Source organism: Choloepus didactylus, chromosome 3 (genome assembly GCF_015220235.1).
Source record: "Choloepus didactylus isolate mChoDid1 chromosome 3, mChoDid1.pri, whole genome shotgun sequence".
Lineage (NCBI taxonomy): Eukaryota > Metazoa > Chordata > Mammalia > Pilosa > Megalonychidae > Choloepus > Choloepus didactylus.
Genome location: NC_051309.1, coordinates 175,585,626 through 175,598,488, shown reverse-complemented (window position 1 = coordinate 175,598,488; position 12,863 = coordinate 175,585,626). Strand labels below are relative to the sequence as shown.

The 12,863-nt window shown below is 34.6% G+C and overlaps 1 protein-coding gene across 2 annotated transcripts in view; it reads left to right on the top strand.

The window, feature by feature from the left end:
• FSTL5 (follistatin like 5) overlaps positions 1–12,863 on the top strand; it is an 838,269-nt gene that overhangs the window by 728,003 nt on the left and 97,403 nt on the right. For both annotated transcript variants that reach the window (XM_037830939.1, XM_037830938.1), the window contains one exon: positions 377–526. In XM_037830939.1, the coding sequence (XP_037686867.1) occupies positions 377–526 (150 nt within the window). The remainder of the gene's footprint in view (positions 1–376; positions 527–12,863) is intronic.

Here is a 12,863-nt window from a genome sequence, read left to right as displayed (position 1 = left end):
CGGTGACATTTGTTATCTGTAAAAGAAGCTAAAGAGACTGGGGAATTTGATGAATAACACTGGATATCATTTGTATTTCTGAGTTACTGAATTAAAAACAAATGGTAACTAATGAAATGCCTACATTTCACTAGAAAAGTAAATAATTAAAAACATGGAATGTATTTTAATGTGACATTATTTGCATTGATTTTTATCCACACTTAATGAGTGCAGCATATACTGTACTATTTTATTTTATTTAACTTTTTAATTTTTATTTTTACTTTGGATGCTGAAAGTAGCAAAGTACCAAACATTAATTTTACCCACAATATTGTAGAGTCTATGTTATGATTTAAGATATTCATTTCATTTTATCTTTCCTAAATTATAGGATGAAGTCTGTCCTAAAGCTGAAGGAGATGAAATTCAGAAATGTGTGTGGGCCTCAGCTGTAAATGTCAAAGACAAGTTCATTTATGTAGCACAGCCGACTTTGGACAGAGTCCTTATTGTTGATGTACAGTCCCAAAAAGTTGTTCAGGTACTAACAATTACTACTTTTGAAAATAAACATTTTAAAAAATTTAAGTTAATGCAATAATCTTACCAAGTAATTAGTGTATTGTAATTTAATTGTCATTGATAACTAATTTTATTATATGAGACACTGGAAAACATTTGTTTGCTGTGAACTCTATTTCATTGTGCTTCTTGATTCTAATGGATTAAATAGGCATTTTAAATATTTTTGGTTTCAAAATTAGATTTATTAGCACATCAGAATATTAAACTGACAAGATTTACACTAACACCCACAGAGTTGCAAGAAGAAGACTAGTCAGAAGCAAGTTAAAATATTCTAAATTACAGCACCAGAATCAAAATTAAATATTTCTCATTTTATCTTCAACGAAAGTAGAGATATTATTAGGCTTCATTAGATAATTATAACTTAATAGGCTTTAATAGATAGTAATAAAACAAGTAATTGGACAGAGGTCAATGATAGAGGAAGAATCTCCAATAAACATTACCATCATTGCATTTTTATGATTCTCTGAGTTAATAAATCTGGTTTGAGCCACCAAGTGTTTTAGTTCTGCTTAACTCAAGGCTGTGCAACTTGGACAATTTACTCAAACCTAGTTTCACAACTACCAAGTGGAAGAGCACTATTTGCTCCTAAACAGCTGGACTCCAGTTTCTGGGCCCTGGACTATTATGGTCTATTATTCCTCAGCTCAGAGGAAATAAACTTAAAATAGCTGTGCTGGTTTGGATATCTTATGTCCCCCACAAAAGTCATGATCTTTTAACCCAATCTTGTTGGGTGGAACCTCTTAATTGAGTGTTTCCATGGAGATGTGACTCACCCAACTGTGGTGGTACCTTTGATTAAATTATTTCAATGGATGTGTGGACCTCACCCACTCAGGGTAGGTCTTGATTGATTCACTGGATTACTTAAGAGCACTCAAGAGTCAACACAGATGCTTGCTGACGCTTGGAGATGCTTGGAGATGCAGACAGAAGCACATTTGGAGATGCTAAGCTAAGAGGTGAAGGCCAGAATTTGCCCTGGAGAAGCTAACAGAGGACCCCCGGATGCTTAGAGAGAAATGCCCTGGGAGAACAAGCAAAAATGAACAAGAACTGAGAGAAAGAAGCTAAGAGATACAAGCCCAGAGATATTTTGGAGAAAACCATTTTGAAACCAGAACACAGGAGCGAAGGACCAGCAGAGTCCAGCCACATGCCTTCCTAGCTGACAGAGGTGTTCCGGATGCCATTGGCCTTTCTTCAGTGAAGGTATCCTCTTGTTGATGCCTTAGTTTGGACACTTTTATGGCCTTAGAACTATAAATTCATAAAACTTAATAAATCCCCTTTATAAAAGCCAATTCATTTCTGACGTTTTGCATGACAACTCCTCTAGCAAACCGGAACAATAGCTTTATGAGATATGTACAATCTGCATTAAATGGCATTTCTGTGTGTATGTATCTCATAAAGTTGTGATGAGGATTATATGAATATACAGCATTTATAGCAGCCTGTGCATGGGAATGCTATATGCATGTTTATATATACATATTTAATATCAATATTTCTAAGAGACACCGGAACCTGAACATTCTTTACTATTATAGATAACTTTTTTTTTTTATCAATGTAAGTCTGAAGTAGACTCCTGAAGTAGCTGTTAGTACCTCTAATCTTGACTAGAAAGAAAGGGGCTAAACCCTCTAAAGTGCTAAATAGTTCAAATTAGTGCTGCCCATTCCAAAAACCTTAAAAACTTCATGTGAATTCATCCATCTACTCATCCTGTATACATTTATTGACTGCCTATTTTGAAATATGTTTGGGATCACAAATGAAAGAAAGAAACTTGTTTCTATTAGAGAACTCTGCTGTCTCTAAGTTTACAAATCTACAGTGGATGATCAGTGTAATAGTTCAGTTTATAATATGAGAATGAACAGTACAATCATAAGTAAAAGGGTGAATAGCTACCTGTTCACTAGGAAACTCTAGTGCCTCCCGGGTTACACATTTACCATGGACACCCAATCTAATGGCACCATATCTAATATGAGAATGAACTGCACTATATATTTTATCTTATATGCTTCTTTGAGAACACTGGCTTTTGGCTAGGTAGGTCTTATTTTTATTTCAGCTGCAACATAGGTCAACAAATTACAGGCATTCAGTTTGGTGTCATCAAAACTCTTTTTCCAGCAGGAGAAACCTAGAAGTATGTTTCAGGAAAAATCTGGCTGGAGTTTAAATTCTGTTTTCAAATTAGAGAGTATACTCAAATTTGAGAACTACACCCACTGAATATATATTACCTAATAGATATTCAAAAGTGAGTGATGCTAACACCACTTATTATTCATATAACTTTCACCTTCAGACAATGATGTCAAATTTAAAATTAATAGAGAATATCAATAATGAATGGGCCAATGCTTTGGTAATAACCACATAAATTATATTATTTTTCAAAGTGCCTATCATTATTATAAAATATCAAGAGAATGTAAAAGAAATTACATAATGGGTAAAACATTAAAAATCCTATTATTATACATTCATGAATGTGGGAATTCTCAGCTTTGAATCTAATGCTAAGATTTTATAGGTTAGAAAATTGGACCCCAGCCCAAATGGGTTCTCCTTATGATCTTGTTATTAAAATACTATTTTTATTGCTTGTCTTACTCAATACTTGCACAAATATTTCTATCACCAAAATTAAGAATTACTTTTTTTAATATTACAGAAGTGGAAATAGTATTCACCTTTTGTATTTGGCTCCTTTTGCTCTGCATTATGATTGTGAGATCATATTATTTGTATGTAGCTATTGTTCATGTTTTTCTTTCTTCATTGCTATAGATAAGTTGATTATTTGAATATACCAAACTTTATCTATTCCACTATTGACACGTTTAAAGTGTATCTAGATTTGAACTATAATGAATAATGCTACTATGAACATTGGTGTAAACCTTATTTTGGTGTGTATGTTCTTAAAATGCTTTGATTATATATCTAGGAGTCAAAGAGTGGAAATGTGAAATCAAATGTGTTAAAGGGTATGTCTGTGTGTGGGGGGGAGTTTATCTTTTCCAGATAATTTTTTAAATGGTTATATTATTTCACATTTTCAAAAACAGCATGTGTAAGTATCAGCTGTCAGTTTCTATGACTAGGATTCGCTAAACTAATGATAAAATTAACGAGATGTGACATCTTCACCATATTGAGTTTTTTTCTATATTTCTACATTGATTATCATGTTGTTTATGACTTTAACTTCAAAATTTAAACTGACCTTGCATTGCTGAAATAAAGACTTGTATTTGAAAAAGGGCCAAATGTATCTTCCAAAAATGAAAAGTTAACTATTGAAATTAAAATTGCAGTTATATGTTAAATAACAATTTAAGCAAAAGTGAAGGAAGATTAATTACTGATGTAATTACTCAGAATACTGTGCAAAGAGGTAAAGAGAAGGAAAATATAAATTAGAAGTTGAGATAAACCCTGTCAAGTTTGCAATAATAATTCCAGAATTAGATAATAGAATAAAGGCAAAAGTCAATATTTAGCTCAAAATGCATACGAAGGTCATTTAATTGTTTTAAGATTTGAAATTCTAAATTTAGGAAGGATAATGAAATCCAGACAGAAAAACAGATACACACCCTAAGGTAAAACTGTGTTTGAAAGAAGGGAGCCAACCCCGTCTCTGTGTTCATGCAAAAGAAAGTTTTATTCTACTCATTTCTACAGGTTTTTATAGCATACAAGGTAGTCTCCTACGTGACTGTTTTCAGGTATTTCAGGGAGGGTATATTTTTTCTAAAGCCATAAGGTGTGATTACATGTCTTTGATCTCAAGGGACAATTTCTTTGGGGCTAGACGGGAGACAGCAGGAGCAGGAGACAGGAACAGGGAAGGAGCCCAGCAAGAGCCCAGTGACTATTGCCTTATCTAAATTGCTGCCTGCCTTCAGGCACGCAAGGCTTTTGGCCTTCCCCCAGCCTGGTGCCTGCCTTCAGGCTTCCGAGGCTAGGAAGTGGCCCCGCTGTATAGCCTATCAAGCCAGGAAACCCTCCGTGTCTCCACAACTATGGATCTTGGTTAATAATAATGTAACAGTATTGGTTCAGCAATTGTAACAAAGCTACAACATTAATACAACATGTTCAAATTAGGTAAAACTATATGTGAACTCTGTAATTTCTGTACAGTTTTTCTGTTAACCTAAAACTGCTCTAAAAATAGTCTATTAAAAATACACATCTAAACAAACTTAAGTGACTTGAAGTGACACAACCAAACATCAAGCAAAGTGAATGTATTAAATAATTCAGGCATAAATAATAGAGGAATTATTATTAGAAGGGCGGCACATTTCTCAATAGCAACATTTGACACCAGAAGAGAAAGAAATAATATTACCAAAATGAAACATTTAATAAAAATGATCATGTTAGGCTATAAATTAAGTCTCAAGAAATATTGATGAAATGATTTCATGTTTTCTCTGATGACAATGTTAAGCTAACTATCAAGAACACAAACATAAATTTTTTAAAATCATTGATAAACTTGACTAAATATGTTGGATCCCAGTAAGGCTATGTTTTGACTGAATGTTTCTACCTTAACTAAAATGATAAAAGTAAAATAAAATATTTAACAGTCAACTTTAGAATTTAGTTGAAGAAAATAAGAATAATACAAAAGAATGAAGAAAGAACAGTATAAAGATATAAATATAAACATGCAACAGAATCAATCTGTAAAAGCTAAATGATTTATTTTGAAAAGATTAATAAAATAGATGGTTCTTTGGGAATTTTAGCAAAGAAGAAGGACAAAAGTCAAAACTAACATGATTAGAATTTTTTTAAAGATATAATTTTACTCCTAACTGAAAGTATAAAGTGACTATAAAAATATTAAGGAAAAATCATGCTAGTAAACTTTAAAACTTAGTTGAAAGAGACAAATTAAAGAGAAAATTTAACTGTATAGCATGTAGCCAGGAAAATATAAAAAGGAATAGTTTCATGATTAATTAAATAAATGGATTTAGGAATGCTGAAAAAAGAAATTCTGTCCCAGGTAGTTTTAGGAGTGAATATTCTACCAAACTTTAAAGCAGTGTTTTAACAGGCAATTTAAAGAGATCTAGTAAATGAAAAATCTGAATCTTCATTGACTTAGTAGTTAACTTTCTGTTTTATTCCCACTCCCTCCCTTAGGATGGGGATGCCAAATGTCCTGAGAATTTAAGGCTCAGTGATAGCAATCTAAGAAGCCAGCTTAGAACTGCCACAATAATTGGAGGTTTTTTCAAAGTTTCCATATATTCTCAGATATGTCACTATCAAAGACAAGTTTTAGCTTTCTCTCTCGTGTTATGCCCTATCTCATGTCACTATCTATCAGCCTTATTGTCTCACTTTCTATTGCTGCCCTCCATTTATAGGGAGTATGGGAGGCACCAAAAACAACATATAATATATATTCCTATTGTAAGGAAGACATGGGAATTTAATCCTGGGAGCAAAAAGGCAGAAATAATAGTATGCTATGAGGGTTGCTCACACAGTTCTGGAAAAGTATATGATGGATTTGAGTAACACCTTTCTGTCAATAAAAAGAAAAAGCCTTGAATTATGGGGGATATTGAATACCTCCCTTGGGGAAGAGTGAAGTAACAGCTGTGAATATTTGGGCCATTCTGCAATAGTCTATTCTATAAAAATTTAGAGAATGCCTTAGTTTATGAAATAAGAACTTCTATACCAGGTACATTCTGTCTAGTATTCTTTCTGACTTGAAGACTGGTTAACTATAAATATCAACTTAGAATATTAGATACATTTCATTAAACTTTCAAGTTTCTATTTTAAAAAATTAAAATTTGCTGTCTTTTAATTACTCTAAACTCTTTTCGCTGCAACTGCGTATTATTTCAGTCTGTCTACCTCTTTGGATACTGAATTCTGTAAATCTACTAACTGCTGAGCAAACTATCACACCATTATATTTGTCTTGATACTACCTTAATGGACCTTGAAGACATAATGCTGAGTGAAATAAGCCAGGCACAAAAAGAGAAGTATTATATGCTACCCTAATGAACATTGAAAAAATGTAAAATAAATGTTTTATAATGTAGAATGTAGGGGACCTAGCAATAAAGAGCAATTAGTGAAGGGAGAATGATAACCTGGTAAGAACAGATAAGTTATCGTGGGTAAATTTAACGTTCTGGGAATGCCCAGGAATGGCTATGGTTTGTTAATTTCTGGTGAGGATAGTAGGAACAAGTTCACAGAAATGTTGCTATCTTACGTTATCTATCTTTCTTATCCTTTTGCTGGGTTATAGTCTGTATGTTTTCTTGGTGTAGAGTAGGAACATCTTGGAAGTAAAGTAGTTATTTTAAGTTAGGTGTCTTTGTCTTATTCCCTTGTTTTGGTTTGTTTGAAATGTTTTTTGATTGTATGTTTCTTTTAAAATTTCTTTTTTTGATGTAGTTAATAGGTAATTAAAAAAAAAATTGGAAAAAAATATGCAGAGCCCCCCTGAGGAGCTGGGGGAGAATGAAGGGGTGTTGGGCTTCCCCACCTCGATGGTTGCTGATGGGGACTGGTGGTCTGAGGTGCTGAGTCCTCTATCAGGGGACTTGCCCATGGGAAGACTGTTATTTCAAAGGAGAGGCCAGGCCTGCTTATAATTGTGCCTAAGAGCCTCCTCCCGAATGCCTCTTTGTTGCTCAGATGTGGCCCTCTCTCTCTAGTTAAGCCAACTTGGCAGGTGAAATCATTGCCTTCCCCGCTACGTGGGATCTGACACCCTGGGGTGTAAATCTCCCTGGCGATGTGGAATATGACTCCCGGGGAGGAATCCATACCAGGCATTGTGGGATTGAGAACATCTTCTTGATCAAAAGGGAGATGTGAAATGAAATGAAGTAAGTTTCAGTGGCTGAGAGATTCCAAAAGGAGCTGAGAGGTCACTCTGGTGGGCACTCTTATGCACAATATTGACAACCCTTTTTAGGTTCTAATGAATTGGAATAGCTAGTAGTAAATACCTGAAACTATCAAACTGCAACCCAGAACCCTTGAATCTTGAAGACAATTGTATAACAATGTAGCTTATGAGGGGTGACTATGTGATTGGGAAAGCCATGTGGATCACACTCCCCTTTGTCCAGTGTAGGGATGGATCAGTAGAAAAACGGGGGGAAAAAAAAAAAAACAAAAAAGCAAAAACAAAAACTAAAGGAAGAATGGGGGGGGTGGCTATTTGGGTGTTCTGTTTATACTCTTGTTTTTTTTATTCATGGTCTTACCTTTTCTAGCACAAGGAAAATGTTAAAAAAAATGTATCGGGGTGATGAATGAACAACCATATGATGGTAATATGATCAATGGATTGTATACATTGGATGATTGTATGGTATGTGAATAAATCTTAAAAAAAAATACCTTAGTAGCATATAACTTTGAGTCCTCAAAAGTACATGTTTAAAGGTGAATTATGGATATCCTAATGACTATTTTTATCCATGAAAATACTTCATCTCTTACAATTTTAAATCCCCTCAAGATTTTTTTCCTAATTTAAAAAAAAACATGTAAATGATAGTTTTTACAGACTTAGATACTATATGCTCTGTATAAATTAATAATCCTAGTAACTGAAGATTGAAAACTGTGAAAGTATATTACTTCTATCTATTTCAAAAACTAATTTAAAAAAAATCTATTCTTGTGATTTAAAGCTTCATTGATATCCAAAGACAAAGCACACTCCTAACATTAGAGTGAACTGCAAAGTGGAAAGTTAATTTTCCTTTCTCAATTTGAACTCTTTTCTCAACTGAGCCCAGATTAAAAGCCAGTCTTTTGATTTCAAATGAAATAATACTTCTTGACTGTGTGCATTCCCCCTTGTTTTGGTTTACTAAAGCTGATGATATGTAATATATCAGAAATGGACTGGCTTTCAGGAATGGGGATTTATTAGCAGCACTCTTTTTGAACAATGGAGAAGGCAGCCCACCCTCTGCAAGCTCCGGGACAAACTCACTCTCTCCACGTGCATGGGTGATCTGCAATCCTGCCTCGAGGTGGCTCTGTTTCAGACCTCAGCTTTCATGGTTCTGCCTTTGAAGTCATTTTTTTCCTCCACTCTGACCCTTTTCTGTCTCTTTTGGTCCAGGCTGACAAGGATTCCAGTCATACAGATCTCACAAAAAATTTGTCAGATTCATGTGCAGCATACAGGAGTCCCAACCTGCAGTCAATAGGACTTTCCAAAAATCGTTTTTGGATAACTCCATCTCCAACTGTGAAATGGCTGACTGGTTCCACGTTCAGTTAAATCCTCACTTGTTGAAGTATTCTCTGAGAACTTGCTTTCCAGAAGCTCAGAATTCTTTAAGCCATCGGTTTTTTTGTTTTGTTTTGTTTTTTTGTTTGTTTGTTTGTTTTGGTTTCTTTGTACCCAAGAGTTCAGTTTTCAGCTTATCCCTTTCCTCTCTCATTTTACTATAAGCTACAGGGAGAAGCCAGGCTGCACTTTCAGCTAAATGTCCAAACTTTTCACTTTCAAATTCTGCCCTCCATCTGACATCAGTACTCAATTTTGCCAAATTCTATGGTGCCACTTTAAAGCAAGGATTGCCTTTTCTCCAGTTTGCAGTGACATATCCATCATTTCTGTCTAAGGCCTCATTGGAAGTACCTTTAGCATCCATATTTCTACCAATAGTTTCTTCAAAGCAATCTAGGCCTTTTCTATCAAGCTTCTCACAATTCTTCTGGAATCTTCCCCTTGTCCATTTATAAAGCTGTTCTAGCATTTTTGGTATTTGCAAATCACAACACCCCACTTCTTGGTACTAAAATCTGTTTTGGTTTCCTAAAGCTGCCAGAATCCAAAATACCAGAAATGGACTGGCTTTCAGCAATGGAGATTTATTAGCATACACATTTACATTTCCAAGGCTGTGAAAATGTCCCAATTAAGGCTTCAACAGGACAATACCTTCTCTGGAGACCAGTTACCCATGATCTTGGGCTCCTCTGTCAGGTAGCAAGGCACTGGTGACATCTGCTGGTCCTTCTCTCCCATGTTTTATTGCTTCAGCTTCTGGCTTCTCTGTCTGTGGCTTTTTCTTTCAGCATCTCTGAATTTCATTTCTTCGCTTCTTATGTGTTTTATCCTCTTATAAAGGACTCCAGTAAAATGATTAAGATGCACCTTGAATGAAGTGGGGCAATATCAATTGAAATAACCTAATCCAAAGTTCCCACTTATGATAGATCTGTACCCACAAGAATGCATTTAAAAAAACTGGCCTTTTCTGGGGTACCTAACAGCTTCAAACCATCACACCTCTGTTTATTTCTTTCTTTCTAACCTCATCATATTGTACAGAGGCAACTAAGAATATAAGAATACTAATTATAACCAAAATTTAGTTATTTCCAAAACATTGTAGAAAACACAAGAGATAGTTGAAGGTATAGAAGTGGAAAAGTGAAGCCCAGAGTCATAATTCCTTATTCTTGAAAAAAAGTAAAACAAAGGGACACACACACACACACACAATACACTTATTTAAATCTAATCTCTCAGGTGTTCTCTTTTCGATCCAATTAAAGTAATCCCTGTATCCCTAGTATTTTGTACTGGCTTCATATAAGAAAAAAATATATATTTCTGACCTTTTCTTTTGAATGTATTTGACTGCACAGATTTGCATTAAATGTGTATTTGAGACTAAACATTTTTAAAATTTGAACCATGTTTGTTACATGTTATTATTAAAATAACATGTTTCCTTGGCACTGTAAGATTTCACAAACTTTGTGATAAATTACTAGCATTAGAGGAGCACTAGTATGTTTATTTTCAGTGGATATTTTGAAATCATTTCTATGTGCAGCTAAAAATAAAAGGTCACTGTTTTTTAATGGAATGAATAGCATCAATGTTGCCTTAAATATCACTTTTGGCTTTCTTACTATCATTTTTTTCTTTTGAGAATGACATCGGGTGATGTTTTCCTGTATGAATGATGAACTGCTAAACAACTGACCTCATTTTGTCATCTATGGAGCAAAATCAGGTTCTGCTTGGATGCAGATGTGGCTTCCAGTAACACCCCAGGAGTACTCTTAAGTATCATCAGCAGTCTCCACCAGCTATTAGCACATTATCTTGAGAATCCACATCATTAGTTTAAATTAGGTTCACTTAATTAGCCAGCTGGTACTCTCCTTGTCAGACTGATAAACAAGTTGTGCTTCACTGTTCCTTAATGTCAAACTAACCCATGACTGTTGTGTATCATTGTTGTTGTTATCAGTGTTTCACCTTTACAAAATAAGCCATCTTTATAGAAACTGATGATGCAGCTAGTCCACGATCTCTGTGGTGTGTGTTTAAAAATTTTTAGGTGTTTTTATCCGCCAAGAAATATTGATGAATTTCTGCAACACAATGTGTTTTGGAATTATCAAGGAGTTAAGCACAGACAAAAAAATCATAGTATATGTAACTTGGATCCTTAATGTATAAAATATGAAAATTAAGAAAATGTTTTGTATCAATATCTTTCTAAAGTTATACCAAATAAGAACTTACCTTTTTGATTTTTCCATGATAGATTATATTTTTAACATTTAAAATTTACAGACGAATATGTGAAAAGTTAATCAATCATGAGAATACAACACTCTGATAATAGCACTGACGTAGAAAATCAAGAAAGGTGGATTCTAGGACCTGAAGATGAAGGTTGCTACTATTAAATCATCATTACAACAAAATATTGAGTTATTATCATTTCTGAAAATATTGAATAGTTTAATCAAGAGAAGAAAGATTGTTCTATTGAAGGGGGATCCAAATCACCAGCTACAGGTGATTCTCACTAACATAGCCTTCTCAAGGCAGAGTTTGGAAGCAACTCTTCTGGCAAAATATCATTGGTAGTGGATTGCAAACTAATGATAAGCAATAAATGAGTGTTCTAAATAGGTTCAGTTTGAAGTAAAAGATGATCACATAACCAACACTTCAGATGTTCTTAAAAATTCTTTTAGTTTATTTCATTTTTCCTGAAGTAAATGGATGATAGCTGCAGAAGTGAAAAGTTATCGTGTACACCAGTAGTATCCAAAGTGAGGGTGGGCACTATAGTGGATGAAAGATGACTAGTTGTGGGACAAGACTCCTAGAGAATCTGTTTATATTTCTTTTTTCTTCAAAAGGAATCGTATTACATTTTATTGAAAACTTTTCTAATATGGACCAATATGGGAGGCCTGAGTACATGTGCATGTGTATTGTTGTGTATCACACAGTGGACACAATGTAACTTGAGGGGAAAATGGGAGTTGCACAAAATGGAGAGATCAATGTCTGTACCCTCAATCTTTCATTCACTTTAATCAGTAAAAAGTGAATAACAACAGTACATAACTCTGCAAAAAGATTCGTCATGAGGATTAAATTGAAAGTATTAGTATTTGTAGTACAGACTGGCCTCATTGAGTAGGCAAGCTCTGAACTAAGAAAGAATTGAGCAAACCCGCTGTTTGGATATCTGGGGAAAGGACGTTCCAGGGAAAGGCAGCAGTGTGGCTGGCATGTTGAATGAACACAAAGGCCAAGAGGGTCCAAACTGGAGACATCAAGGGGAGAGCTGTAGGCAAGGGAATCTGAGAGGGAAGGCTGGGGAGTGTCAGGTCATGTTGGGCCTTGTCATCATAAGGACTTTGGATTTTACCTTGAGGGAAATGGGGAACATATTGTAGTGCCTTGAGTAGATTAGTGCCATGCTCTGTATAATGCTTTAAAACATGTCACTCTGACTTCTCTGTTGAGAAATATTGAGGAATATAAGATTAGAAATCAGAAACCACGTGAGGTAGCTATTTCAGTAATCCAAGTTGGAGATCATTAGCAACTCCATTCATGATGGCAGCAGGGAGGTGTTGCACTGAGATTATTATTTGGAAGGTAGAGCAGACCCTATTAACTGATGATAGGAGGTAAGGGAGAAAGAAGCAGTCACGGATGAAGTAAGAGTACCTTTACAATCCTATTAATAAAATATAGAGAACCATGTAAACTATTTTATGACACAGGTTCGCAGGTATTCATGTGGGAAGGAGTTTTTAAACAATGCAAAAATTGGTGCCTTTTTTCATTTACAAAGTGCAAATGGTCTAAATTTACTGATTCCTTAGGTAAAGACAAGTAGATTTCAATAGTATACCTTCAAATATTTGTAAAGGCCAATACATGTAATTTATCA